Source organism: Cimex lectularius, unplaced genomic scaffold, assembly GCF_000648675.2.
Source record: "Cimex lectularius strain Harlan isolate CLEC.00 unplaced genomic scaffold, Clec_2.1 scaffold226, whole genome shotgun sequence".
Classification (NCBI taxonomy): domain Eukaryota; kingdom Metazoa; phylum Arthropoda; class Insecta; order Hemiptera; family Cimicidae; genus Cimex; species Cimex lectularius.
Window position 1 is genome coordinate 1,113,806 of NW_019392846.1, and position 25,841 is coordinate 1,139,646.

General features: G+C 35.5%; 1 protein-coding gene across 3 annotated transcripts in view; it reads left to right on the forward strand.

The window, feature by feature from the left end:
* Window positions 1-25,841, forward strand: part of LOC112127555 — a 215,320-nt gene that overhangs the window by 30,241 nt on the left and 159,238 nt on the right. For 2 of the 3 annotated variants that reach the window (XM_024228669.1, XM_024228667.1), the window contains exon 2: window positions 11,724-11,834. The exons of the other annotated variant lie outside the window; for it this stretch is intronic. In XM_024228669.1, coding sequence (XP_024084437.1) covers window positions 11,724-11,834 — 111 coding nt within the window. The remainder of the gene's footprint in view (window positions 1-11,723; window positions 11,835-25,841) is intronic. 3 annotated transcript variants of the gene reach the window in all.

Below are 25,841 nucleotides of genomic sequence, written 5' to 3' on the forward strand. Positions count from 1 at the left end.
TCAGAGCAATGCGAACATTAGAAAATTTGCTAAAGCTTAGGCAATCGTATGCGTTTAAGGCAGGTGCAATGTTTTTCGTTCAGTGTTTCATCCCGTGTGTTGGTAACAATGACTTATTTGCCTCCAATATAAAATCTCTTTTTTGGAAACCTTTATCTCCAACATATCTCTTCACTTCACCATTGCATCTTGTATCTACTTTTACAATATATTTGCCAAAGTGAACATTTTTCATTTCTAGGTTATAATTTCACCATTTCTTACCCAAGTTGCTTTAGAGTAATGCCAATTTTAGCCATTTTGGTTAAGGTAAGCAGGGAATCCCATAGGGTTTCTGCGCGACTTGCTCTTTGCTATCATTGGGCCATAAAGGGTTAACCAGTTGGCCAATGTTCATTCATAAATAATTTCATAGATAAACAACTGAGTTAAGAAACAAACCGACGTTATAAATAAATAAAAGTACTGCTTGACTCGCAGTCAAAATGAGAGAGTGAAAACAGTCTTTTACTTTAAAAGTCAATTATAACCCCTCTCAGGCCAACATCAAATTTATCCGACGGTTATTGCTTATAAATGAAAATTTTAATATTATTCCAGATCATGAATTTAAATTCCGCTCATTTCACTCAACTCAACTACTGTTGCTGACGATATCGCCTCTTCCCTTGAACAATAACAGCATTTCTTGGTTGACTTTTTTGATAGAACTGGCCGTCGATCTAGCCTGGCTTGCTTTAGAAAGAGAGGAACATCATCTTTTATATCTATCTTATATCTATCTCATACTATAATAATATCATATGTGACAGATGCATTTTGCCAAGTCCGCCAGGGAACTGAATTCTCGCCTTATATACGCATTAGGGCCATGGTGTTCCGCAGGGAAGCTTACTTGGCTCATTTCTAGTTTCAATAAACACTGCGATCTGTAGATTTACATACATATGTTAACATTTCAACATATACATTCGCTGATGATACAGCGATTACAACACCTGAACGAATAAACAGAACGGTTCCCAAAGTTGAGTATGAAAACAAACCTAACGTAAAGCGTTACTCTTCGTAAAAGTATCTATTGTCTAGTGAGTATAAATGGATCCCATTACCTACCGTTTACCATGTCCGTTATCTTGGATTTTTCATGGATAAATGACTGACTTAAAATTCTCACACAAAACTGAAAAGGCAAAAAAACAAACCGGTGGTATAAAAACCACCATAAAAAAATACTACTTCATTCGCAATGAAAATTAGACATTGAAAACTTTTAATTAACAAGACAATGAAAAACCCTCTCTGGGGGTACAGTTGTGAAGTGCGGATCCCAAACAAAGATTCCAATTCCCAACGTCTTCAATCTATTCTGTCGAAAATTCTTCGTCAAATTATAAATGCTCCTTTGTATGTTCCAAATTTCGACCTACATATTCCGTTTGTACATGACCTCATCAAATCCTGCTATAAAAAAATCATCAGTCACTGAATGTACTACGACAGTTATCACTTCCAACTCAACCATAAAATCCCCCAAGCCGATGGACAACAAGTAGTAGCCATTTTCAGGGAGTGAAAGATGTCGCGGTTTCTGTGTAAAGTAGTGTTGTCATTGAGCAACTGCAAGTGATTAAAAGACACAATCAGCATAAATCAAAAATATTTACTTAATGCAATGTTTTTAGTTATGAATAACAAATAAAGGTAATAATAAACAGTGTTGTGAGGTGTTTAGTGACCGTTAGTTAATGATTATTTGGAGATCGTGAGATGCGGTTTGGTGTGACGTAGGTTTTAGAAATACATTTTCTTTATCGTACCAACGTTTCGATCTTTATTGAGGTCATCTTCAGGGCCTGGGATTTATAAACATTGTTTAAATTTAACAAATACATGCAGGGTGTGGAAAAAGTGAATTTATACAATGCTAGAAATTTTAAGACTCAAAGTATTTGTACTCACTCAAAAAGTGTTTGCTTTCTGTGTAGAAAGTCATTATTGGGTGTCGTGTTGAGAGTGCCAGTGAGATATTGATGTTTTATATGTACACTTATATTGATGTTTATATAAGTTGGATTTTGAAGGGGTGGGGAGGGAAGTCGGGAATAGAAAGACATTTTTATCTGAGGAGTCGGATACTTTGAGGTGAAAGGAGCCGATAATGGGAAAAAATGGGTTATGGTTCGGCCTGATTATCTTTTCAGGATTATATAGACGGGTATAATTAGGGGAAGGAAAGCCAAATTGTTGAAGAATTAGACTATGTAGAAAGGTTTTATGTTTGGAATGTTATGATTGTTTTATATGTTGTATTATACGTTTTCTGTGATGTGATGATGATATGTGTACGTATCGATGACATATTTTTTAGTCTTATTTCAAATTTTAACGTTTTTTTGAGAAAGATTATGCAGGGTACGTCAGATCAAGTTTAACTTCAAAATTTCAAATACAACCTTATACATAGTTAAATATCACTTTAAAGGATTGTTTACGCTGAAAAGAATGGTGCAATCGGATTTTAAATTGGTCAAAAAATGACAAAGCTTTGGCAAAAAGTTTGAGAAAGGTATTTCGTCGTTAACTTCAATAATTTGCTTCCTGTTTATACTTAGTAGATAGTATAAAGTAGTATGGAATAAACTCCTATCACTACTCTGAGTTTTCCCTTGTTTGATCTGACTGAAAGTTTACCAAAGGTATCGAGACATCAAGGGGGCAAATTCAGCACGTTTAAAAATATTTACTTAATTCAGTATTTCTAGTTGTAAATATCAAATAAATGCAATACATAAAAAGTCTTCATTATGCTCTACAATTTATTAATTCACTATTTTCGTGGTCCGCTTGACCAATTAACACATGACAATTAATTAAGGTTTTTAGTTGAGATGAAAAAAAGTTAATGGCACGAGAGGGATTCGAACCCACGACCTTCGGCTATATACGCCGCTGCTCTACCACGTGAGCTATCGTGACCTCGATCCACTCGGACATCAACTCCCCATCTCAACCCCGCAGCGGCGTATCTAGCCGAAGGTCGTGGGTTCGAATCCCTCTCGTGCCATTAACTTTTTTTCATGTCAACTAAAAACCTTAATTAATCATGCTCTACAATGTTATATGCTTATCGAAATTATCGTTCAATTGGGTCACATATGAAAAGTTCATTTTATCAGAACGTTAATTAAAACATTAGCTAACAAATAAAATGTATGCTAGATAAAGTACCAACTGTGTTTTTTTCAATTTTTTTTTTTGGGGGGGGGGCATGAGGAGAGTACAGGTCTGACGACTTTATATTAATAAGACCTTCTTCCAAAAGGTTCAAAAATTATTGCTGTAATGGTGTGTACATCTTTCCATCAATCTATCTCACGTAGGTGGTGTATTCGGTTTGACTGAATCCCACCGAGTCTTCACAAAGAGTTAATTGAACTTAATAAATTGGCAAAGCAATGATTGATCGTACGTTCGTTCAGTGAATAGTCGCTTCCATTGGTAATATATCTTGCCCCCATTGGTGATAAAACACTTCCAGTGCATTCACTCGAATGTGGAAAGTTTCTCTGATTAGGGAATTAATGGACGTTTCACCTCATTTGATAACATGTATGAAGAAATTAAAAATTTGTATTCTGTAAATTTTTTTGTAAAAAAGACCATCAAAGACAGCCAGGAGAAATCCTATCTAAATATATTCCACGGGGCGTCCCAGACTCGTAATTACTTTATGAAAGCTTTGTGCTGTCTTTAAATATCAAAACCTTTTCTTACAAAAACGTATTAAACTATTGAACTTAATATATTGTAAAAACAGAGTTTATTATATAATTTGTTATTCTCCGTAATTAGAAGACGGAAATATCAGAGAGTGAGATTCACCATTACATTCACTAATTTCGTGGTCCGCTTGACCAATTAAATCATTACAATTAATTAAGGTTTTTAGTTGAGATGAAAAAAAGTTAATGGCACGAGCGGGGTTCGAACCCACGATCTTCGGCTAGATATGCCGCTGCTCTACCACTTGAGCTATAATGACCTCGATCCACTCGGACATCAACTCAACCCCACCTTATGAGTTTTCCCTCCTTTTTGCTATTTTTCAAATGTGTAATCGGTTTGGATTCTCGTCGACAATTGAAATGGCCACGGAGAGCTTTAGTGACGTGTACTTCATATTAATTCTTTAAATTCACTAATTTCGTGATCCGCTTACCAATTAAATCATTACAATTAATTAAGATTTTTCATCTCAACTAAAAACCTTAATTAATTGTAATTCACCATTACACAAAAATCGCGACAGAATAAGAATAGATTAAGTTAAAAAATTTTAGTTAAAAAAGATTTTAAATTAATAAACGTCCCTTTGCAAGGATTCGGTGAAGTGAATAGAATCCTTGGAGAAATGGGATAACTTTAAGGTTTTTCAATTACAACGGGCTTAAATAAACTCTGTTGGGGGCAATATATTTTCCTGACGAATTTCCAGTTTGCTGCGTTCTGACGCGAAGACGAAGTATGAAACTACTCAAGGAGGAAAAATGAACAAGAAATGAAAATGTCTGTATTGTCGAGGATGTGTGACGGTTGTGAGATGAGTCACGGAATTTACCGTCGTTGTCCCTAAATATTTTATGTGTTCTGTTTTCATTTTTAATACTGGCTGTCCTATTATCATGGTGAATTTTCTTTCCTCTTTGGAATCATAGAGACCCACTTTGCACCTAAACTTTAGCTTATTGTGCTGCGATCTCTGTTAAACGTTTTCAAGGAAGATTTTCGTAATAGAACAAAATCCTTCTCAGGGGTAGGATATCGAGGCTTTTATTGCTCAGGAATGGCTTTGCTAGGTTCCATAGCCATTTCTTAACTATAGCAGGGCAGTTGCAATAGAATAGCTCTGTTGTCCTCGTCTCCTCTAGACGTAATGAACATTGGCCAACTGGTTAACCCTTTATGGCCCAATGATAGCAAAGAGCAAGTCGCGCAGAAACCCTATGGGATTCCCTGCTTACCTTAACCAAAATGGCTAAAATTGGCATTACTCTAAAGCAACTTGGGTAAGAAATGGTGAAATTATAACCTAGAAATGAAAAATGTTCACTTTGGCAAATATATTGTAAAAGTAGATACAAGATGCAATGGTGAAGTGAAGAGATATGTTGGAGATAAAGGTTTCCAAAAAAGAGATTTTATATTGGAGGCAAATAAGTCATTGTTACCAACACACGGGATGAAACACTGAACGAAAAACATTGCACCCCGTCCTAAACGCATACAATTGCCTAAGCTTAAGCAAATTTTCTAATGTTTGCATTGCTCTGAAGCAACTTTGGGAAAGAAATGGTTAAATTATAAACTGGATATGAAAACGTTCAGTTTGGCAAATATAACTATAGATACAAGGTGCAGTGGTGTGTTAAAGGACCGTGTTAGATATAAAAGATTCCAAGATGGAGATTTTAAATTGGCGCCACAAACCAATGTTGCCAATACATGGTATGAAATTGAAGAAGAAACAATGCACTCGTTCAAAACATGTGATTAGATAATCTTTAGGAAATTGGTGTTGCCCTGAGAGGAGTTATGATTGTCTTTTAAAGTAAAAGACTTCTTTCAATCTCTCATTTTGACTGCGAATCAAGTAGTACTTTTAATTATTTATAACGCCGATTTGTTTGTTAACTCAGTCGTTTATCTATGAAATTCTAAGATATCGCATATGGTCAATGGTAGGTAACGGGGATACATTTAAGCTCACTGGAGAATAGATACTTTTACGAAGAGTAATGCTTTTCGTTATGTTTGTTTTCATCGTTAACATCTTTAGGAATATCTGCAGTAATACATTTATTAGGTAAAAATTTAGTTCTGTGAGGAATCGGCAAAATCCGTACGTCAGGTGTAATCTCAGTATGAGAATGAACTTATTAGGGATGATGTTCCTCTCTTTCTAAAGCAAGCCAAACTCGATCGACGTCGGCCTGTTCTAAATCAAAAAAGACAACCAAGAAATGCTGTTTGTGTTCAAGGGAGGCGATATTGTCAGCAACACTTACTGAGCTGTTGAGTGTAATGTGGGGAATACAAATTCTGGAAAAGTATTAGAATTTTGATTTAGCCAAAAATGGTCGGAGAAGTAGTTTTTATAGAATTTTTTTTTTTAGAATAATCACTGGAGAGAGGGTACTTTTACGAAGAGAACGCTTTTCGTTAGTTTCCCCAATTTTCCTTTTCTCTTTTTTGGATTCATTCGAGATTTTTTTATTGTTTCATTGAAAAATGGCAAAAAGGAGGGAAAACTCAAAAGGTGGGGTTGAGATAAGAAGTTAGTGTGCGAGTGGATCGAGGTCGCGATAGCTCAAGTGGTAGAGCAGCGGCGTATCTAGCCGAAGATCGTGGGTTCGAATCCCGCTCGTGACACTGACTTTTTTATCTCAACTAAAAACCTTAATTAATTGTAATATATTAATTGGTCAAGCGGACCACGAAATTAGTGAATTTAAGTTGTAATTAATATAACGATAAAAATATTTATAGTTCAAACTAAATAGCAAAATACGATTGTCCGGTTTTTGTTTTCTTTGAGTGTATATATATTATACATATGCATAAAACTGTCAATGAATTTCAACTTTTAGAACCTTTATATAAGTTTAAAACAATAAATAAATTAAAGTTGAGTCCAGTCAGTTGTTGAGCAAGGACTGGATGCTAGCAGATAAGTTTACATCAATCAAAACTATAATTTTAAATCGTCAGTACTTTTGTAATGTTGTATATTTTATTACATAAACATCCGGCGTGCAAAAAAGTATAAGGAAATCAAGAATGATCACCTTTTTTCAGCGAATTTTTGGCCGTTTTATCGTGGGAAAATTCCCGAATCTGTCTCCGAAGAAAATTTATTCCCAGGTGTATAATTGTAGGTGTCATACTCTGGTTAAAACATTGGCCGTAACAAAGTGTGTATAAGAAGGGCCGTTGGGCGAGACAAGGATGGACGGCCCGCGTCGAGTGTGGAGACGAGGGTTGCCCACTCACAACCCCATGAATATGCCCTCGACTTAAGTACTGCTGCAGAAACTGGCTAAGCCCGGCTAAACATTGACCGGACCACTTCTCGTCGGTAACCGGCCCGAGTGGCAAACAAACACCGAACAGAGGTTGTTTAACTAACTCAGCCGGTGTGCGACTGCGAAGTCGCTTTGAGAAATGTTTGTAATTTGCGTACCTCCGACATACATGAAACTTCCCAACTATTATTGGCTGAGAGAAATTAAAATTAAATGATTTTCGTCTTGACTTTAGAGAGCCAACTGGCACACTTTTTTTTGTTTAGGACCGCTGACGACATTACAATGCCTCACATTTTAACATTTGAGACTAGACAAATCTTTGGGTGTGTGTTTCTTAGTGACCTGTTGTTTTATAATTTGTTGAAGTCGTAAGGAGCGGTCAAGAAAGAGGTTGTTTATGAAAACACCTTTTCCATTTTTTTTGGCCGACGTTCGAATAATTCATCGACACACCCCAAATTGTATGGAGCTGTCAAAACCCACAAATCCGGATCTCCTTTGAGGCCAATAATTTCCTTCATAAATCGCACGATATAATTTATCCAAATATCTCACAAACATCCTCAATAATATCGGAGACACCACTTACAACGTAAAAGACTCGTTTGATTTCATAAACACAATAAACCAAATCATAATACCCACATACTAATACTTTTCACAAACATCACAATAGATCTAACACTTGACATTATCAAACAGAAATGGCACGACATAACACTCCACACAAATCTTTCACAAACATCCTTCATAGCAATATTACAACGCTGCCGGATATCTCACATGCAACAACCATTTTTACAAACAACTATTCGGCTTAGCCATGGGCATCAATCTAGGCACTACACTAGTAGATATAAAGATCAGACAATACTCGACACTGTTTTCACCCAACTACCTTTCACTTTACCCTGTCTCACCAAATACTTTGATGAGCAGCAATACACTCAGATGAAAGACAAAAAATATTTAACACATTTAACAATTTTCATCCTCTCTTACGATTCACACGTGAAGTCGAAACAGAAAACAAAATACTTTCTAGACACACTCGTAATAAGACAAATAGATGGCACACCAATTACAGATTGTCACCAAAAACCAATGATCATTGATCTCTACCTCAATTATACATCACATCTCTAAAACATATCCTTTCACCCAAAAAATATCAAAACGTACAAACAAATATTAACAACAACATAATCATAAACAATTTAGTGCACAGTACCCACAGTACAAAGCACAGTAATACAAAGACAAAATGTAGGGGGCGTCAGTGGCCGCAACGGTTTAGGCGTTGACAAGGCGCTCATCGCTGTAAGGTAAAGGTCCAGCGACCTGCATTCGAACCCGACATACTTACAAATGGGCTTTTTTTTTCAAAAACACCAGCAGCCTGAGGGTGTATATGACCTCTGCTGTTGCGAACCCTCGTTAAAAAAAAAAATAATAATAATAATGTGTGGTGATTAGTGACCGTTAATCGATATTTATTTAGAAATCGTGAGATGCGGTCTGGTGTGATGTAGGTTTCAGAAAAACATTTTCTTTACTGTGCCAACGTTTCGATCTTTATTGAGATTGAGATCATCTTCAGGGTCTAGGATTTACAAACATTGTTAACATATAACAATTACATTTTGGATGTGGAAAAGTGAATTTATACAATGCAAAATATATTTTTTTATATATTCAATCAAAGTATTTCTACTCACTCAAAGTGTCAAAATCAGAAAAAGAAGTACAAACACGGAGAGAGCCGGCGATGGCGGCTGTTTGTCGGCCCCTAAAATTCCCATTTTATTTATATTTAAGTTAATCCACTTGTAATCTGTGCATATATTTGATATTATTTTTCTCCCTAGCACAACTGTGACACTAAGGCCAACAAAGCACCCGGAGGACATAAGTCATGAGATTTGTATTTATTTATTTAAACGGGCAGATGTCTAAAATAAATATACAATCCATTTTGCAATAAAAAATCCAAATTTGTCCACATGAAAAAAGTAAATATTAAATTATACTTTTCTAATAAACATTACATTGAAGAAAAAAATTAGTTGAGAAGGTAAGTTTTGAAAGATTAATCAAAAAATAATTATTAAAAACTTATTTGTAGAGTTTAAAAATGAAGATGTATTCATTTATTATTCTTATACAATAACCAATGAGAGCAAATTTTTATTCTGCTAAACGTGTGTGGTAGTTAGTGACGTTAATCGATAATTATTCAGAAATCGTGAGATGCGGTCGGGTGTGATGTAGGTTTCAGAAAAACATTTTCTTTATCGAGTCAACGTTTCGATCTTTATTGAGATCATCTTCAGGGCCTGGGATTTACAAACATTGTTTACATTTAACAAATACACGTAGGATGTGGAAAAAAGTGAATTTCTGCAATGCAAAATATATTTTTTATATTCAATCAAAGTATTTCTACTCACTCAAAGTGGCAATCTTGCGTGTTTGTCTTCTGTGTAATTGTGCCATCTGACTGGCACTCTCAACACGACACGCAAGATCGGCTCTCGCATGACGGGGTTTCGGGAGCTACAAGTTTTGTAACCAACAACTGTCGCATTCAAAATCTAACTTCTAACTCATCATTGGGTACTAACTCTAAATTCTAAACTGTACCTGACTCCTGACCAACTGACCAGTGTCCTCAACTCCGTACTCATGTCAACCATTGTTACCTCATGTTATCCGATTGGTTGCACCCACCTTTTGCAAACCTCTCCAGAGGGTTACGTGAACCCTTCTTCCCCATGACAGTTACTACCTTTTTACAAGAGCTTCGCCATTTTGCATTTCTTGAGCTTTCCTTTGGAGGGGATTTTCGAACGTTCAACACAGTTAATTATTAATGAGTTACACGATTAATTAGCTGCACAAAACATAGTTTTCTCAGGATTTTTCAGAACTTTTTCTATTCTTGCTAAATTTCTATAGAAACTACGTCTCCGACAGCTCAATAAGTGTTGCTGACAATATCGCCTCTTCCCTTGAACACAAACAGCATTGCTTGGTTGTCTTTTTTGATTTAGAACAGGCCGACGTCGATCGAGTTTGGCTTGCTTTAGAAAGAAAGGAACATCATCCCTTATAAGTTCATTCTCATACTGAGATTACATCTGACGTACGGATTTTGCCGATTCCTCAGAGAACTAAATTTTTACCTAACGATAAACATTACTCTTCGTAAAAGTAGCTATTCTCTAGTGAGTTTAAATGTATCCCCGTTACCTGCCATTGACCATATGCGTTATCTTAGAATTTCATAGATAAACGACTGAGTTAAGAAACAAACCGACGTTATAAATAATTAAACGTGCTGCTTGACTCGCAGTCAAAATGAGAGAGTGAAAACAGTCTTTTACTTTAAAAGTCAATTATAACCCCTCTCAGGCCAACATCAAATTTATCCGACGGTTATTGCTTGTAAATCAAAATTTTAATATTATTCCAGATCATGAATTTAGATTCCGCTCATTTCACTCAACAACTTAACAACTGCATCGTGTTGCTGACAATATCGCTTCTTCCCTTGAATAAAAAAAGCATTTCTTGGTTGCCTTTTTGATTTAGAATTGGCCGTCGATCTAGCCTGACTTGATTTAGAAAGAGAGGAACATCATCCCTTATAAGTTCTATCTCATACTGAGATCATAATATCATATCTGACAGGCGCATTTTGCCAATTCCGTCAGGGAACTAAATTCTCGCATTAGGGCGAGGGTGTTCCTCAGAGAAACTTACTTGGATCATTTCTATTTTCAATATACACAAAGGTATATTCGTAGGTATATTACAGGTCGTGCGTCCAAGGAAGGCACGAAATGTGTTGCAACGACTTCTGCACATCCTCAATATAATAGTTCAATACGTTAACACAATAATTTTGTACAATTAATTATTAATTAGCTATACAAAAAATCTTTTAACGACATTTTTAAATAACCGTACAATTATTGAACCTATTTACCGAAAGTTTGAGTATTAAAGGAAGTTACGATTGCATAAAAATTCAAACAATCATATCTCATTTTTCTCATTATTATTAATGGTCTACAATTATTACAAGTCGTTCCTCCTGATAACATTTTCTTGTAAAAAAAACATAGTTTTCTCTCTCAAAATATATATATACATATTTGTAAATAAAAATTTCTGCTTTGTTCTGTTCTCTAGCGTGTTTTTTAGTTTAGAAGTAACTATAGTTTAGAAGTAACACATTCCAATAATATAAAAAAATGGCACTCTCAACACGACAGACAAGAATGTCACATCTACACGGAAAACAAACACCTTGATCCCTGAAGATGATCTCAATAAAGATCGAAACTTTGGCACGATAAAGAAAATGTTTTTCTAAAACCTACGTCTCACCAGACCGCATCTCACAATCTCCAAATAATATAAAAAATGTAATTTTTGGGCTGGGCATACCGATACAAGCTAGTTATCGAAAACTCCAAGGAATGTATTTCCTCATTTTTCTGTGACTTAGCAAGGTTGGTTGAGAATAAATGAAAAAATATGATAAAATATCTATTACGTTTATATGTATATTTTCTTTATATGCGTATGTTTTTCTTTATATTATAACGGCATCTCCTTTTGTTCTAGGTAAGTGATAATAATCAGTCGCAATATTACAATGGAGAGAGTAAGGATTCAGCGAAACGAAATGATTCGTACGGGCCACCCAGTCAAGAAATTGGATTCCGTGAGTACAAGGTAAAGAAACAACGAGCGTAGTTCAGTATTAAAACATGCAGAGACAAAATCAAACTTTCCCTGCTACTCGGCAAATTTTAGATGTGTCATTTGGGTAAAGTAGTTCGAAAGTTGACATGGAAGTAAGTTCGCCTTTCCTTTGATCATTCCTCAACTTAAACCGCTTTCTGAAATTTTCCCGTAATTCCGCGTTTTACCAACTGTTCCGATCGATGCTGAAGCGCACATTTTTCATTGGAAATTACGTTTGATCCATTTTCAAGCAACATCGTTCAATATCACCCATTTAAATTAAGAAAAAATTTAAAAAAAAAACTGAGGGGTGTTAAACCGGGCTACCGTGGGCCACAACATCTTCTGTGACAATGTAGAACCAGGAATAAACGACCATTGTATTATGAAAGTAAGGTTTAACGTCTCCAAAAAAGTTTAACCAGGTATTTTGCATCCATCGTTTGAAGAACTTTTGTAATAATATGGTCCAGTTATACGCTTGGAGATCATCTGATAATTTATGATGTTTATATTATTTAATACATATAATTTATTAATTATTCAATCAACTAGTGTAAACATTTTAAACTAATCTTTATCTAAGGTATGGGTTGAGATAAAAAAGTCAGTGTCACGAGCGGGATTCGAACCCACGATCTTCGGCTAAATACGCCGCTGCTCTCCCACTTGAGCCATCGTGACCACGATCCGCTTGGACACCAACTTCCCATCTCAACCACACCTTTTGAATTTCCTTCCTTTTTGCCATTTTTCAAATGTCGTGTAATCTATTTGATTCTCGGCGACAATTGAAATGGCCACGGAGAGCTTTAGTGAAGATATACTTCATTTAACTTATTAAATTCATTAGATTTCGTAGTCCAATTGAACAAATAACATCTTTCAATTAATTAATATTTATGTAAGGTATGAAAAATGGCAAAAGTAGGGAAAATTCGAGAGGTGAGGTTGAGATGGGAAGTTGGTGTCCGAGTGGATCGAAGTCACGATAGCTCAAGTGGTGGTTTTTTTTTTTTTTTTACAAAAACAGTAAATCTGTACTCACAAGTACACTTAGAATTCGCTAGTTTTCGTGGTCCTATCTGATTCTCGGCGACAAATGAATGTCAAAAAAATCAAATAGATTACACGACATTTGAAAAATGGCAAAAAGGAGGGAAAATCCAAAAGGTGGGGTTGAGATGGGAAGTTAGTGTCCGAGTGGATCGAAGTCACGATAGCTCAAGTGGTAGAGCATCGGCGTATCTAGCTTAAGGTCGTGGGTTCGAATCCCGCTCGTGACACTGACTTTTTTATCTCAACCTTACATGAAGATTAATTAACAGAAAGATGTTATTTAGTCAATCGGACCACGAAATCTAATGATTTTAACATATTTCATACTTACCTTCCGAAGAGTCTGTACGCGTAAGATATTTTTTGCAATCCGCGGGTTGTATTTGTTTTGGTAAGTGTCTTCTCGTAGGATTTATAGTTTGCCCTCCGAAGTCAATAATACCTAGGTCAAAGTAAATTCTTGAAAACAACCATCTGCGTTAAATTGTTTCACTGCTTCTGTATACTTCCAGGACGTATATTTTTTTTATCTTTGATTTTTTAAATCTGCCAGGCATTACCATCAAATGGATTTTTCTAGTCATCCATAAAATAGCTAGAAAGTGCATTATTACCTTCACAAATATTGTAAACATAAAAAAACCGTTTAAAATTGTAGATCTATTGGGATCTGGATGAAAGAACAAATTCTGTTGTACGGCCAAGCTTTCGACCTATTTTAAGGTCACGGCAAAACAATTTTAAGAGAGTGGGGCACTCTCAACACGGCACGCAAGAATGGCACAATTACACAGAAGACAAACACTTTGAGCCCTGAAGATGACCTCAATAAAGATCGAAACGTTGGCACGATAAAGAAAATGTTTTTCTGAAACCTACATCACACCTGACCGCACCTCACGATTTCTGAATAATTTAAAGATTATAATATATAAATATATCTACAAATGGACATAATTAAGTTTGACACCAAAGATAAACATATATTAGAATATTTAATTTATTTCAGTATAAACATTGAAATTTATTTTTATTTACAAAATATATACAGTATTTACAAAGAAATTAAAAGACTGGCTTCAGGCTTCCTGCCTATATACCTGATCTGAAGTAAAAAAAAGAACTAATTTAACCATATCTCAATATTAACACAGAGGGAACAAAATAAAAATAAAAAATTTAAAAAACACCTTTACGTTATATAGTTAATTTACAGCAAAATGTGCTTCACTCTTTTGTACTTATATTTTTTGTAAAGTGTCTGCTAGGAGGTAGCTTCATAGTTGACAATATTTCTAATATTAGTGTATTCACTAAGTACACAAGCTTTGCAAAATCTTGATGTTATACTGTGGACTTGTGTAGAGACACTAGCCACCTCCAATACTGAATGCATGTAGTCTATTGGCGTCCACCTGTAAAAGGAACCAATCAGTCTCAAGGTCTGCATAACCTGCAACTTCCTGTAGTTGGTGATACATGCATTAGACCATACAGGAGCCGCTTACAACGGCATGGGTCGAATATACAAATAATAAATTAACTTTTTATTAAATATACTCAGAACAGAGTGTCTATTTAACAACGGAAATAGATTGCAGATCAGAGCCACTCCTCTATCGCATACCGTGTTGAAGTGCTTGGTTAACGTGAGCTTTGATTCCAGCATCAAACCGAGATACTTCACTTCTTTTTTCCAAGGAATACACCTTCCATTTATTGTCACAATACAATCAACATTAGGCCTTCTGCGAGTGAACAGAATCACCTCTGTTTGTGACTCATTGGGTCTGATCCGCCACCTGTAAAAGTAATTAAATGTTTTCTCAAGGGCTACTGAGAGATGCCTAGCTATTGTATCTACCCTGAAAGACGAAATCATAAAAGCGGTGTCATCAGCATATAGGACACACTTTGGCTTAACTTTTAGTTAGGTTATACCCTTAATAAATAAATTGAACAATGTGGGCCCAAGGATAGAGCCTTGGGGTACACCAGCGGCAATTGGCCGAAAGTCTGTGCTTACATCGTTAAAACATAAACATGAAAATCTAAATGTCCGTTATGTTCATTTTTCTTCTTTCGATATCCAACGAATGGGAACAAAACGACATAAAAGAGAACTTGTGAGAATCCAACAATCCGAATTTCTGTCCATCTAATCTAGTCAAACATTTTCGCTCAAACAGGGTCAAAAGAGTAAAGGAATTTACCATGAAGGAAGTTCCAGAAGTTATCATTTTTCTTCGTTACCATTAAAGTTCGTACAAATTCGGCCGAATAAAACAAAGAACTATAAATAAAATAAAATAAAAGTTTAAACATTCTCCTATTATAAAATAAGCATTACAGTCAGGCTGTCCGAGCATTTATTGATAGGTGTTTTTCCAAGTAGGTGGATTGGGAGAGGAGGAGCGATTGAATATTGAATGGCCACCAGAGACTCGGATTTGACCCCGTTAGACTTTTTCCTTTGAGGCCACAATAAAAGTTCAATTTGTAAAATGGAATTAACGGACTAGCGTGCATTGAAAGAAAATTCAAGTTTACTGTCGTCAAATTACTCAAGAATATTTTGCAGCTGTGAAAAGGTCATACCATCGGATTCTGCGTTTGCAGGGAGTTGGAGGACATTTCGAGCATATAATTTGTTTTAAACGTACCTTTAAACAACAACCAGTTACACGATAAATTTATATGCTGAAGTTTTTTCAGAAAAACTGCAGTATCTCCAGAGTAACTCGATTTCTGAGGTAAATTTGGCCATTGTATTTGAAAAAAAGGAAGACAAATTAATCCCGAGATTGGCTTAATTGGCCGATTGATTAAAATTGCTAAAGCAGATTCTATGTGAAAAATTATTTTTTTCGAACATACAGTTAGTCTCGTAGATTAGAGTTGTGATCGGAAAAACAAACAGTGCTATTGTACCAACCCCTAGCTTCGACGATAAATTTTGTCTTCTTCAGGGTCTACAGAGCAGAATCTTAATTAATTTTACATTAATATAAAATATCGCAGATTCTTGACAGCTTAGAGGTATGCAAACAAAATTTCAGTTGTCAATAATCTGTGTTATATCTACACCGACAGGCAAAAAATTCCACGCACTATAACTATAACTACAACTATATATAACTTGATTTGCATGCTTTTGCAAAATTGCATTTTTATATATTAATCAAAGATTCTCGTTTTTTAACGTTTAATAATTGAGCCTTTTTCTAAAAACGGAAATATGTAAATTTCTAAGAAAAATGAAAAATCAAAAAAGAAGAACAGATAAAATTTGTTGTAATTACATTTTTAATTAACATTTCAATATTTCGCATTTCCTCCTCTTGCCTTCATTACACATCGAAGTCGTCTCGGCATACTTTCTACCAGTCTGGAAATGTCTCTTTGCCGGAGGATAGCCCGGAGCATAGCCCCCCACAAAGAGTTCATTCAAGATCGTGGAATGTATCAGGATGTGATGGACGTGCTCTTATTTGTCTTTGAGGTCACCCCGTAAATGTTCATTGGGAGTTCAAGTCTGGAGAACAGACTGGCCAGGCTAAGACCCTGAAGTTATGCTGTTGAAGGCACGTTTGTACTATGCGAGCGATATTTGGACGGGCTTTATCGTGCATTAGAGCAGGATTATCGTTGATATCATCGAAAATAGGCAAGGCGTGATGTTCCAAAATTTCTTCCACATAGCGAGTAGCCGTCAAAGACCCTCCACGAACAACAACCAACTCTGTCCGAATCTCCACTCGCCTACAAACTCACTGAGCTACGTTGAAAATGTCGGCTCTGGGAAAAATCACAAGCTTCGTACCTTTCGTTTCGACTTCTCCACACTCTTCCACGCCTATCTGGAGTTCGTAGAGCAAATCTACACTCATCTGTAAAAAGTATAGCAGACCAATCATCCAAAGACAAATGACTAAGTTCTTGAGCAAATGGCAAATGCGAGTCATGCAACTTTGTGTGTTCTGGTCGATTCTAGTCCTTTTACGGGGTCATCAGTCCATACTGATTTAATAATATTCATTGAGCAGTGCATTCAGAAATTTGGACACCTCGAACTTCCTGGAGCTGATGAATCGCTTGAACAACAGTAAGGTGTCGGTTTCCCAAAATCCTCAAATTCAAAAAACGGTCTTCCTGTGGTTCTGCTTCGTTAGGGAGTCCAGAACCGGGCTTTCTATGATTGGACCCGGTTTTCTGAAAACGTCTAACGGCGTCTCGCAGAGTTTCGTAAGAAACTTCGATGCCAATAGCCGCATAACTGATGGGAAGTCCACCATCAAAAAATGCCACACCACGCGTAACATCCTCGGCACTAAGTGGCCTTTTTATGTTTTAAAAATTGAGATTAAGAAAACAAAGATGAAAACTGAACGCTATATTGCTTCAGCATTCAAGCGAGAATGAATAAATATTTTAAATTCCTTAAAAAGTAAACATTGAAACAACCTTTATTCTTGATGTGAATTAAATGTTTTTACTTCTAATTGATATTCCCAATTTAAAACATAGCATAAACAAATATTTATTGACAACAAAAACAATGAGACAAAGTAAGGGCAGAATTTGATCGAGAAAATTAAAAAAATCAATTGGGTGGAATTTTTTGCCTGTAAGTGTATATGAATGTAAAATTAATTAAGATTGTTCTATGTGGACCTTACAGAAGCCGAAATGTATCATCGAGAACGAGGCGTCGGTACAATAGCACTATTTGTTTTTCTGACCACAACCCTAATCCACGAGACTATTATAGAGTAAAGGCTGGTCGATCGCATAGAAGAAACACGCAATAAAAAGTAGCATGGAAATGAAAGGCAGTTTAATTTATTAAAAAGCACACGATATACGAAATTTTGTTCACGGAGTTGGTCTGGTTTTGCGTTTCAATAATTTTTTGTTTGCATTTTTCACATTTTCGAGGAGAAAATCGATACATGCGAACGACCCTGCTGAGCCGATTTCCACAAGAATTAAACTCGTAAACTTCATACTTACGAGATAAACGCAAAAAAATCCCAAAATTTAGAATCCGAAAATTTGGTTTAAGATTTTATTTAAACTTAAAATTTAAATTTAACCTCCCCATCATCTTATCGTCCTAATAGTTTGTTACCCGTTCCTTCTAAATTATTCGAAAAATTAATTTACAAAAGAATTATCTCTATTGCTACTTCAAACAACATCTTACCAGACCATCAATTTGGCTTTCGAACCCATCATTCCACCACTCATCAACTTCACAGAGTTACTGATTTCATTACTTCGTGTCTCGAGCAGAAACTGTACGCGACTGGAGTGTTTCTAGATGTTTCTCAGGCCTTCGACAAAGTATGGCATGAGGGATTATTGTATAAATTAAAATTATTTTTACCCCAGGCCTATTATCTGATTATACAATCATACCTTAAAGAGAGATTTTTCGCAGTAAACCAAGATACGGAGACTTCTGGGATGGAAGAAGTGCTTGCAGGTGTGCCACAAGGGTCAATACTCGCTCCGCTGTTGTACACAATTTCTACTTCTGATATGCCTATAAATGAGAATACACTCACCGCCACATACGCAGATGTCTCCGCCATATTAACAAGCCTCTTCTACACAAGCTTCACTCATGTTACAAAACCACATATCAACAATTAAAAATGGAGCAATCTTTGGAAAATAAAGTTTAATCCCTCAAAGTCACGACATATCACCTTTACACTCCGTCGTGAGACTTNATTTCCTATTTCCTAATAACAGTGCGGGTTTTACTTTTGCCCATTTTATTTACCAAAGTGCGCTTATATATATATATAGGGAGGAAGTGTTTTAGACAGACAGTTATTACGAGCGTGTATGAATTTATTTTAAACACTATTACAACTAAGGTCTGTAAATTTATATTTAATAATCGGTAAGCATTATAATATAAAATAATTGTTTCAATCCATTACAGTTCGTGGTCCGATTGACCAATTAACATTTTTCTATTAATTAATATTTATGAAAGGTATTGGTTGAGATAAAAAACTCATCGTCACGAGCGGGATTCGAACCCACGACCTTCGGCTAGATACGCCGCTGCTCTACCACTTGAGCTATCGTGACCTGAATCCACTCGGACACTAACTTCCCATCTCAACCCCACCTCTCGAATTTTCCCTCCTTTTTGCCATTTTTCAAATGTAGAGTAATCTATTTGATTCGCGGCGACAAATGAAATGGCCACAAAGAGTTTTCGTGAAGATATACTTCATTTTAATTATTAAATCCATTACAGTTCGCGGTCCGATTGACCAATTAACATTTTTCCATTAATTAATCTTTATATAAGGTATTGGTTGAGATAAAAAAGTCAGCTGACTTTCATAAATATTAATTATTTCAATCGTTTATTTGACGCGTGGTTTGATCATAAATCGTAGAAGAACATGTTCAATGTGGTAACTAATCTTGTTCTAGCTAATTTAACTACAAAACTATTTCCTACAGATTTTTATCACTTTTATATATGGAAGTAAATTGATACTGACATTTAGGTTGGGGTTACCTGCGGTTAGGAAATTAAATTAAGCGGGATAGTTTTCTTTTAAATGATCCACTTTACGACTGCCACATTTTCTGGATGGAAACGACCCGTAAGGTTAGGGGGACATTAATGAAATCTCTCTTAAAACTAGTCACCTTTTTAACTGTTCTGTAGAACTTCAATTTTCCCTTACCCGGTTAAAAACAGGCATTCGGCAATTTAGAATTTTTTTTATGTCTAGTAGGGGACCGAATCAATATTTCTTTTCAATTTTATCGGTTTTATATCTGTCTGTTTCACTTATATTGCTCGGCTTGCTTCGTTATTACTTCAACGATCTAAACTCACTGGGGCGGTTCAATTTCTTTTATTGAAGGCTTTTCCTAGACTTAACGATATGCGCAATAGTGCGGCAAGGTTTACCAATCGGGTTAAATCGAAGGAATATAAATCTGGTTCGAACGGTTGAAGTTACCCGGGTCGCTTTTTCATTCCTTATTTACAGAAGAAATAAGGAACGTAAGGATCCGTCTTTATTTTGGGAAAAACGATTAAGAAGGAATTTTCCATACAACCGTCCAAAATTAAAAAAACAATTTGAAACTGCAGTGCTTACAATAATCGATTTGGTTAATGCAATTTGAATTAGTTCAAATTTGACTGGTTAGATTATTTAAATTATTAAGTAAAACATTTTCAAGCCGCTGAATTACAGTAAAAAACACATTAACATTGTTTGTTCGTAAAATTTATTTTGATTCTGATCCTTTCTGCCCTAGACGAACTGAGATAATAATATTGACGAGATTATGTTTTTCTCGGTATCCAGCCCCCAACCAATTCATATTTTTCTTATTCGAAAGTATTATTCTTATATATATANGGAGGTAGCTTGGACAGAATTCGAGTTACAGGATAGGATTGCGGTGTCGTCCGCGTAGGTGGTGATAATAGTGTCAGGATGTGTTGGTACGTCAGCAGTGTAAATGACATATAGGACAGGACCAAGGATACTACCTTGCGGTATACCGGCCTGTGTCTGTTTGACTTCTGAGAATTCATTGCCGCACCTCACTCTGAAACAGCTGTCAGTTAGGTAGGATTTCATTAAAAGGTAATAATGGGAGGGGTAGCAAGCGCTTAAGTTTAAAAAGTATGCCTGGATGCCAGACCCTGTCGAAAGCCTGTGCCAAAAAAAAAACCAGAAAGAAAATGAAAAATCTTACTGTTTCGTGGAGAGCAAAAATATTGAAAGTAACTGCGAGCTGGTCGGAGGAAAAACTACCAAGTCGTAGTTTTCCGACCCTGACTTACAAGAAGGCAAAATTTCGACTGGAATATAGAAGAAAAATAGGGGTTTAATCGGCCAAAAGCTGCGGGACGACATTCGATTTTTTAGGAAGGGCCGAGTGGGGGCAAACCTGTAGGGATTAGGGATAAATCATGCACAAATAGATGTTATGTGACCCTAAATGTACTTTTTTTAAACAAGGCTAAAGCGGGGAACAAACTTACCCGATGGAACGATATGCGACGCTACCCGATGCTACCCGACGCCTTGTCACGTTTTGATAGGTGAGCACATCTATGCGACGTCAAGCGCACGCCACGTACAGTCCAGTCCAGTTCACTGCATGTATCACAAATCAGTATTAAAATCGCTACGCCTCTTTGGTTCTTAAAGCATTATTTTGAGCACAACCACCTAATAAATTGTTTGTTAAACTTAATTGATTTAAATAAAGTTATTCTGGTTTTGAGATAAAATTTCTTCCTAACCATCATAATTAAATAATTTTTATAAAAACTTATGATTTTTATGATCTCGTTTAATTTGGTTTACATCAAAATAGGAATGTTGTAATTAATATAATGACATAATTACATATACTTAGTTTGAAATAAACTACAAAAATGGTGTAATTTTATGAACAAAACCATGCAATAAATTGTTAGTTAAATTTTAAGAGCAAAACCATGCAATAAATTATTTAAATTCGTTATATCATAAAATGGTATACCGGTTTTTTGATCAATTTTCTACCAAACCATTAAAATTATTTTTTTTTAATAAAAACTAATGAACTTTTGATCTCGGTTAATTTGGTTTATATTAAAATAATTATGTTGTAATTAATATAACGACACAATTACATATACTTAATTTGAAAAAAATATGTCCTGTTCTGAAGCTACTCGACAAAAATGGTGTAATTTTATGAACAACACCATGGAATAAATTGTTAGTTAAATTTTAAGAGCGAAACCGTGCAATAAATTGTTATTTAAATTCATTATCTCATAAAATGTTATACCGGTGTTTTGATCAATTTTCTACCAAACCATTAAAATTTATTTTTGAAATAAAAACTAATGAATTTTTGATCTCGGTTAATTTGGTTTATATTAAAATAGGAATGTTGTAATTAATATAACGATAAAATTACATATACTTAATTTGAAAAAAATATGTCCTGTTCAGAAGCTACTCGACAAAAATGGTGTAATTTTATGAACATCACCATGCATTAAATTGTTAGTTACATTTTAAGAGCAAAACCGTGCAATAAATTGTTATTTAACTTCATTATCTCATAAAATGGTATACCGGTGTTTTGATCAATTTTCTACCAATTCATTAAAATTATTTTTTTTTTTAAATAAAAACTAATGAATTTTTGATCTCGGTTAATTTGGTTTATATTAAAATAGGAATGTTGTAATTAATATAACGACAATAATATGTAGTTTGAATAAAAATATGAGTGTCCGGTTCTTTTGTCTTCGACTGTACTTCATGCTACCCGACGAAAACCTGGATAGTGGGGGTCGCATAGCGTAGAGTAGGGTAGCGTTGCGTGGCATTGGCAGATGTAATACAATCTTATGGAAAATTGGACTCTGGATTTGCGTCGGGTAGCGTCGCATATCGTTGCATCGGGTAAGTGTGTACCCCGCTTATATCATCAGAAGGGAAGATTAAGGTTTACATGTCAGTGCTGAGGACTATATTGCTTTACTCCTCACAAGGTTGGGTGGCATCCTAAAAGAGGAATTGCGTGTAAACCCCTAGGAAACGAATTTCTAAGAAAAATCTTTGGCCCGGTAAAATAGAAAATGAATGGAGAAATTGAATTAATGCAGAATTGATGGAGCTTATGAAGAGCCTGATCTTATTGGTTGTAATAGTCTTTAAGCCTGCGATGGCTCGGATATGTAACCAAAAACTATGCAGGTGGAAGCGTATAGATAGGTCTATTCTGAGGTGGGTCTATGACCAGAAATTTAGGAATCGGATAAAGAACGGTAGCCAATAACGAAAAAATCGCGTTGTAAGAAAAAATTGTTTCAATCATATTTTTTACACGTTCAATTTTACGAAAGACTTCCATGATTTATGTGAAATAATGTAAGGAATGTTTATGCCTGCTTTATAAGAGTTTAACTATTGACGGTATATAAAGTTTAATAAAGATCGGAAGGTAGTCTTGTTTTCAATGAAGCCGGACATAAACTACGTTTTAAAATGACTGGTTTAAATATTTAAGGGAGTTCGGGGCTAAGTTACTGTACGAAAATAGAGGGGGTTTCGGTGTTTTGGAAATTGCCTGTTGTTTTCAGCGTATTTATTCATACGGAATTGTTCGCTATAGAAGAAATTCTTTGTAGTATTCGCCATTCACGAAAGGGGAAGACAATTTTTCTGACAGTATTCCAGAGCGACCGTGTTTACGAGATTTATTCAAATTCATCTGCGACTTGGCGATTATTCTTCAAGTTTTAATAATTTATTTTTATCGCCGTCACGCCAGAATCTACACGACTAGAGTTGAAAAAAGAGGTTTTTAAGTTAAATAAATTCATTTTTGCACTCCTCTCTTCCTATTACTCTTTTATGGTAAGAAAGTAAAGTTTTTACTTGAAAACGGTATAGATATTATATCAAGAACGTGCTGCGCTTAAGTTTTAAAACTAAAATTTATGAATATGTTATGCTTAATAGAAGATTTTTAACTAATTGACACCGATCATCTTCCAAAATTTCTATTTTTGTTGGTTTATGTTCCACTCGTACAGGTTTCAGTTTAACGCCATGTTCAGTGAAGCATAAAGCTGCTTCTTGTTTACTTAGGACTAACAACAACCCAACATTAACCTAATTAAAAAAGCACCAAAACAATCCATGTCATTCCCAAAACCATATTGAAGTAATTATTTTTTTGGTTGGTGTATTGTAGATATTTTGTCCAATTTTTCTGATTTAGTTGTTTCCTGTGTATATTGTCTCTTCTTTAAGTTTTGTTTCATTTTTCTTTCTATTTGGGAAATAAATTTTTCAGCAATATTTGACATTTGACAGATGAATGATGACAAAAATTTGAATTATAAAATTCAACCCCCGCTCACCGTTTTTCACGCCGACACAAATTTTTTCCCGTTTGGCATAAAATTTATGCATTTTGGTTCGATGAAATTAAAGAAAGCTAGAAAGCTTATTAAACGAAGAGGCGTTATGAAATTTGCCAGGCTTTACCATGAATTTTTCCAGCAAAGTTGTAACTTTAGTTGTTTTAGCAATTTTTGAACGATTTAGTATTTGTTTATGTACCAAAAATTAACTTGAAACTTCTGGAAGGTGCTTTCTTAAAGGCAATTTAACCCTCTTTTCCCTAAAAATGACTAGTTCAAGAGCTAAGAGTTATAACGAAAACCAGTTAGTGTCACGAGCGGGATTCGAACCCACGACCTTCGGCTCATACGCCGTTGCTCTAACCACTTGAGCCACACGTGACAATGACTTCTTTATCTCAACTAATACCTTATGTAAAGATTAATTAATTGAAAGAAGTTATTTGGTCAATCGGACCAAGAAATATAATGGATTTAATAAGTTTTTTTTACCCTTTCCACCACCCCGCCGTACCTGAGGAAGACCCCATACCGGCGGAAAAACGCTTTAGCTTAATCGGATTTGTATATCTAAGGGATTTCAAATAAATGGGATAAAAATACCTCCCAACGATCTTTCCTTCAGGCGAGACCGCTGGTCGGTTTTTGACGGGACCATATTTTCATTTTAGAACCTAAAACAAAAGGTCTTCCCTTGCTGGTTTCCCCTAGCACATTTACTTTTCCTTGGTTTTATTTTCTATCTATTTATATTATCTAAAATTTTCTTACTAAGAAGAGGAAAACAGCCCGGAACCCTAAACCTAATCCTATGTTTAATTATGCAATAAATAAATAAATAACGGTAATAAAACTCTAACAATAATAACAATATTTAGGACTTAATAATTAGAATAAATAGGGACTTGTTCATTTAAGCGTATTTGAGGCAAAGTCTTTTAGTGCTCCAAAAGATTTGATATCACAGACTAGCTTTTGGAGATTATGCGGCCATTCTGCTGAGGTGATGGTCTTTCGCAAACGTTCTCCTTCTGCCTTGAATTTGATACAGCTGAAGAGTTTATGTTCGGCGTCTTCTTCAGTGCTGCAAACGGAGCATAAAGGGCTTTCTCTTTTCTTATATTTATGAAGATAGCTTGCGAAGTTTTCATGTCCTGATAGCATTTGGTTGGTCCAGTAGTCAGGGTGTAGCCATTTTGCTTTTTGTCTTTTTTCAACGATTGGGAAAATTTTGGATGTTAGCCGACCTTTATTGCTATTTGTCCATCTTGTCATTTTTCCCAAGTACTCTTTTGCTTCCTTCCCCGTTGTGCTTCGGAACCAGTCTATTTCTCCTTGGCTTGCTCCTATATTAATAGCCTCATTTTTCTTTTTTTGGTGGATGACCACCCATTCTTTAAAGACTAGGTCTATTGGCGGTGCGTTGGCTATTACTTGTAGGGCATGTGTTGAAATCGTCCTGTACCCTTTTGTGCTTCTTATAAGAGCTATTCGTTGGCTTTGCTCTATTATAGCTTTGCTTTTGCTAGGTAGTCGTTTGGCCCATCCGGCTGCACCATAACTTACTATTGGGAGGAAGACACTTTTATAGATTGTGATTATATATATTTAATAAGTAAAAAGAAGTATATCTTCTCTGACAGTTCTCCGTGGCCACTTCAAATGTCGCCGAGAAACGAATCCTGATTACACAACATTTGAAAAATGGCAAAAAGGAGGGAAAATTAGAAAGGAAGGTTGAGGTAGAAAGTTGGTTTCCGAGTGGATCGAAGTCACGATAGTGATAGAGCAGCGGCGTATTTAGCCGAAGGTCGTGGGTTCGAATCCCGCTCGTGGTACTAACTTTTTCATTTCTACCAAAACCTTACATAAAAAGATTAATTAATATGAGAAAAGGTTGAGCATCGCACCACAGTTCATATGTCATACGAGTAGTGAATATACTACTAAAATCTAGTACTACTATATTTGATAAAATGCTATCTTCTCGTTTTGGT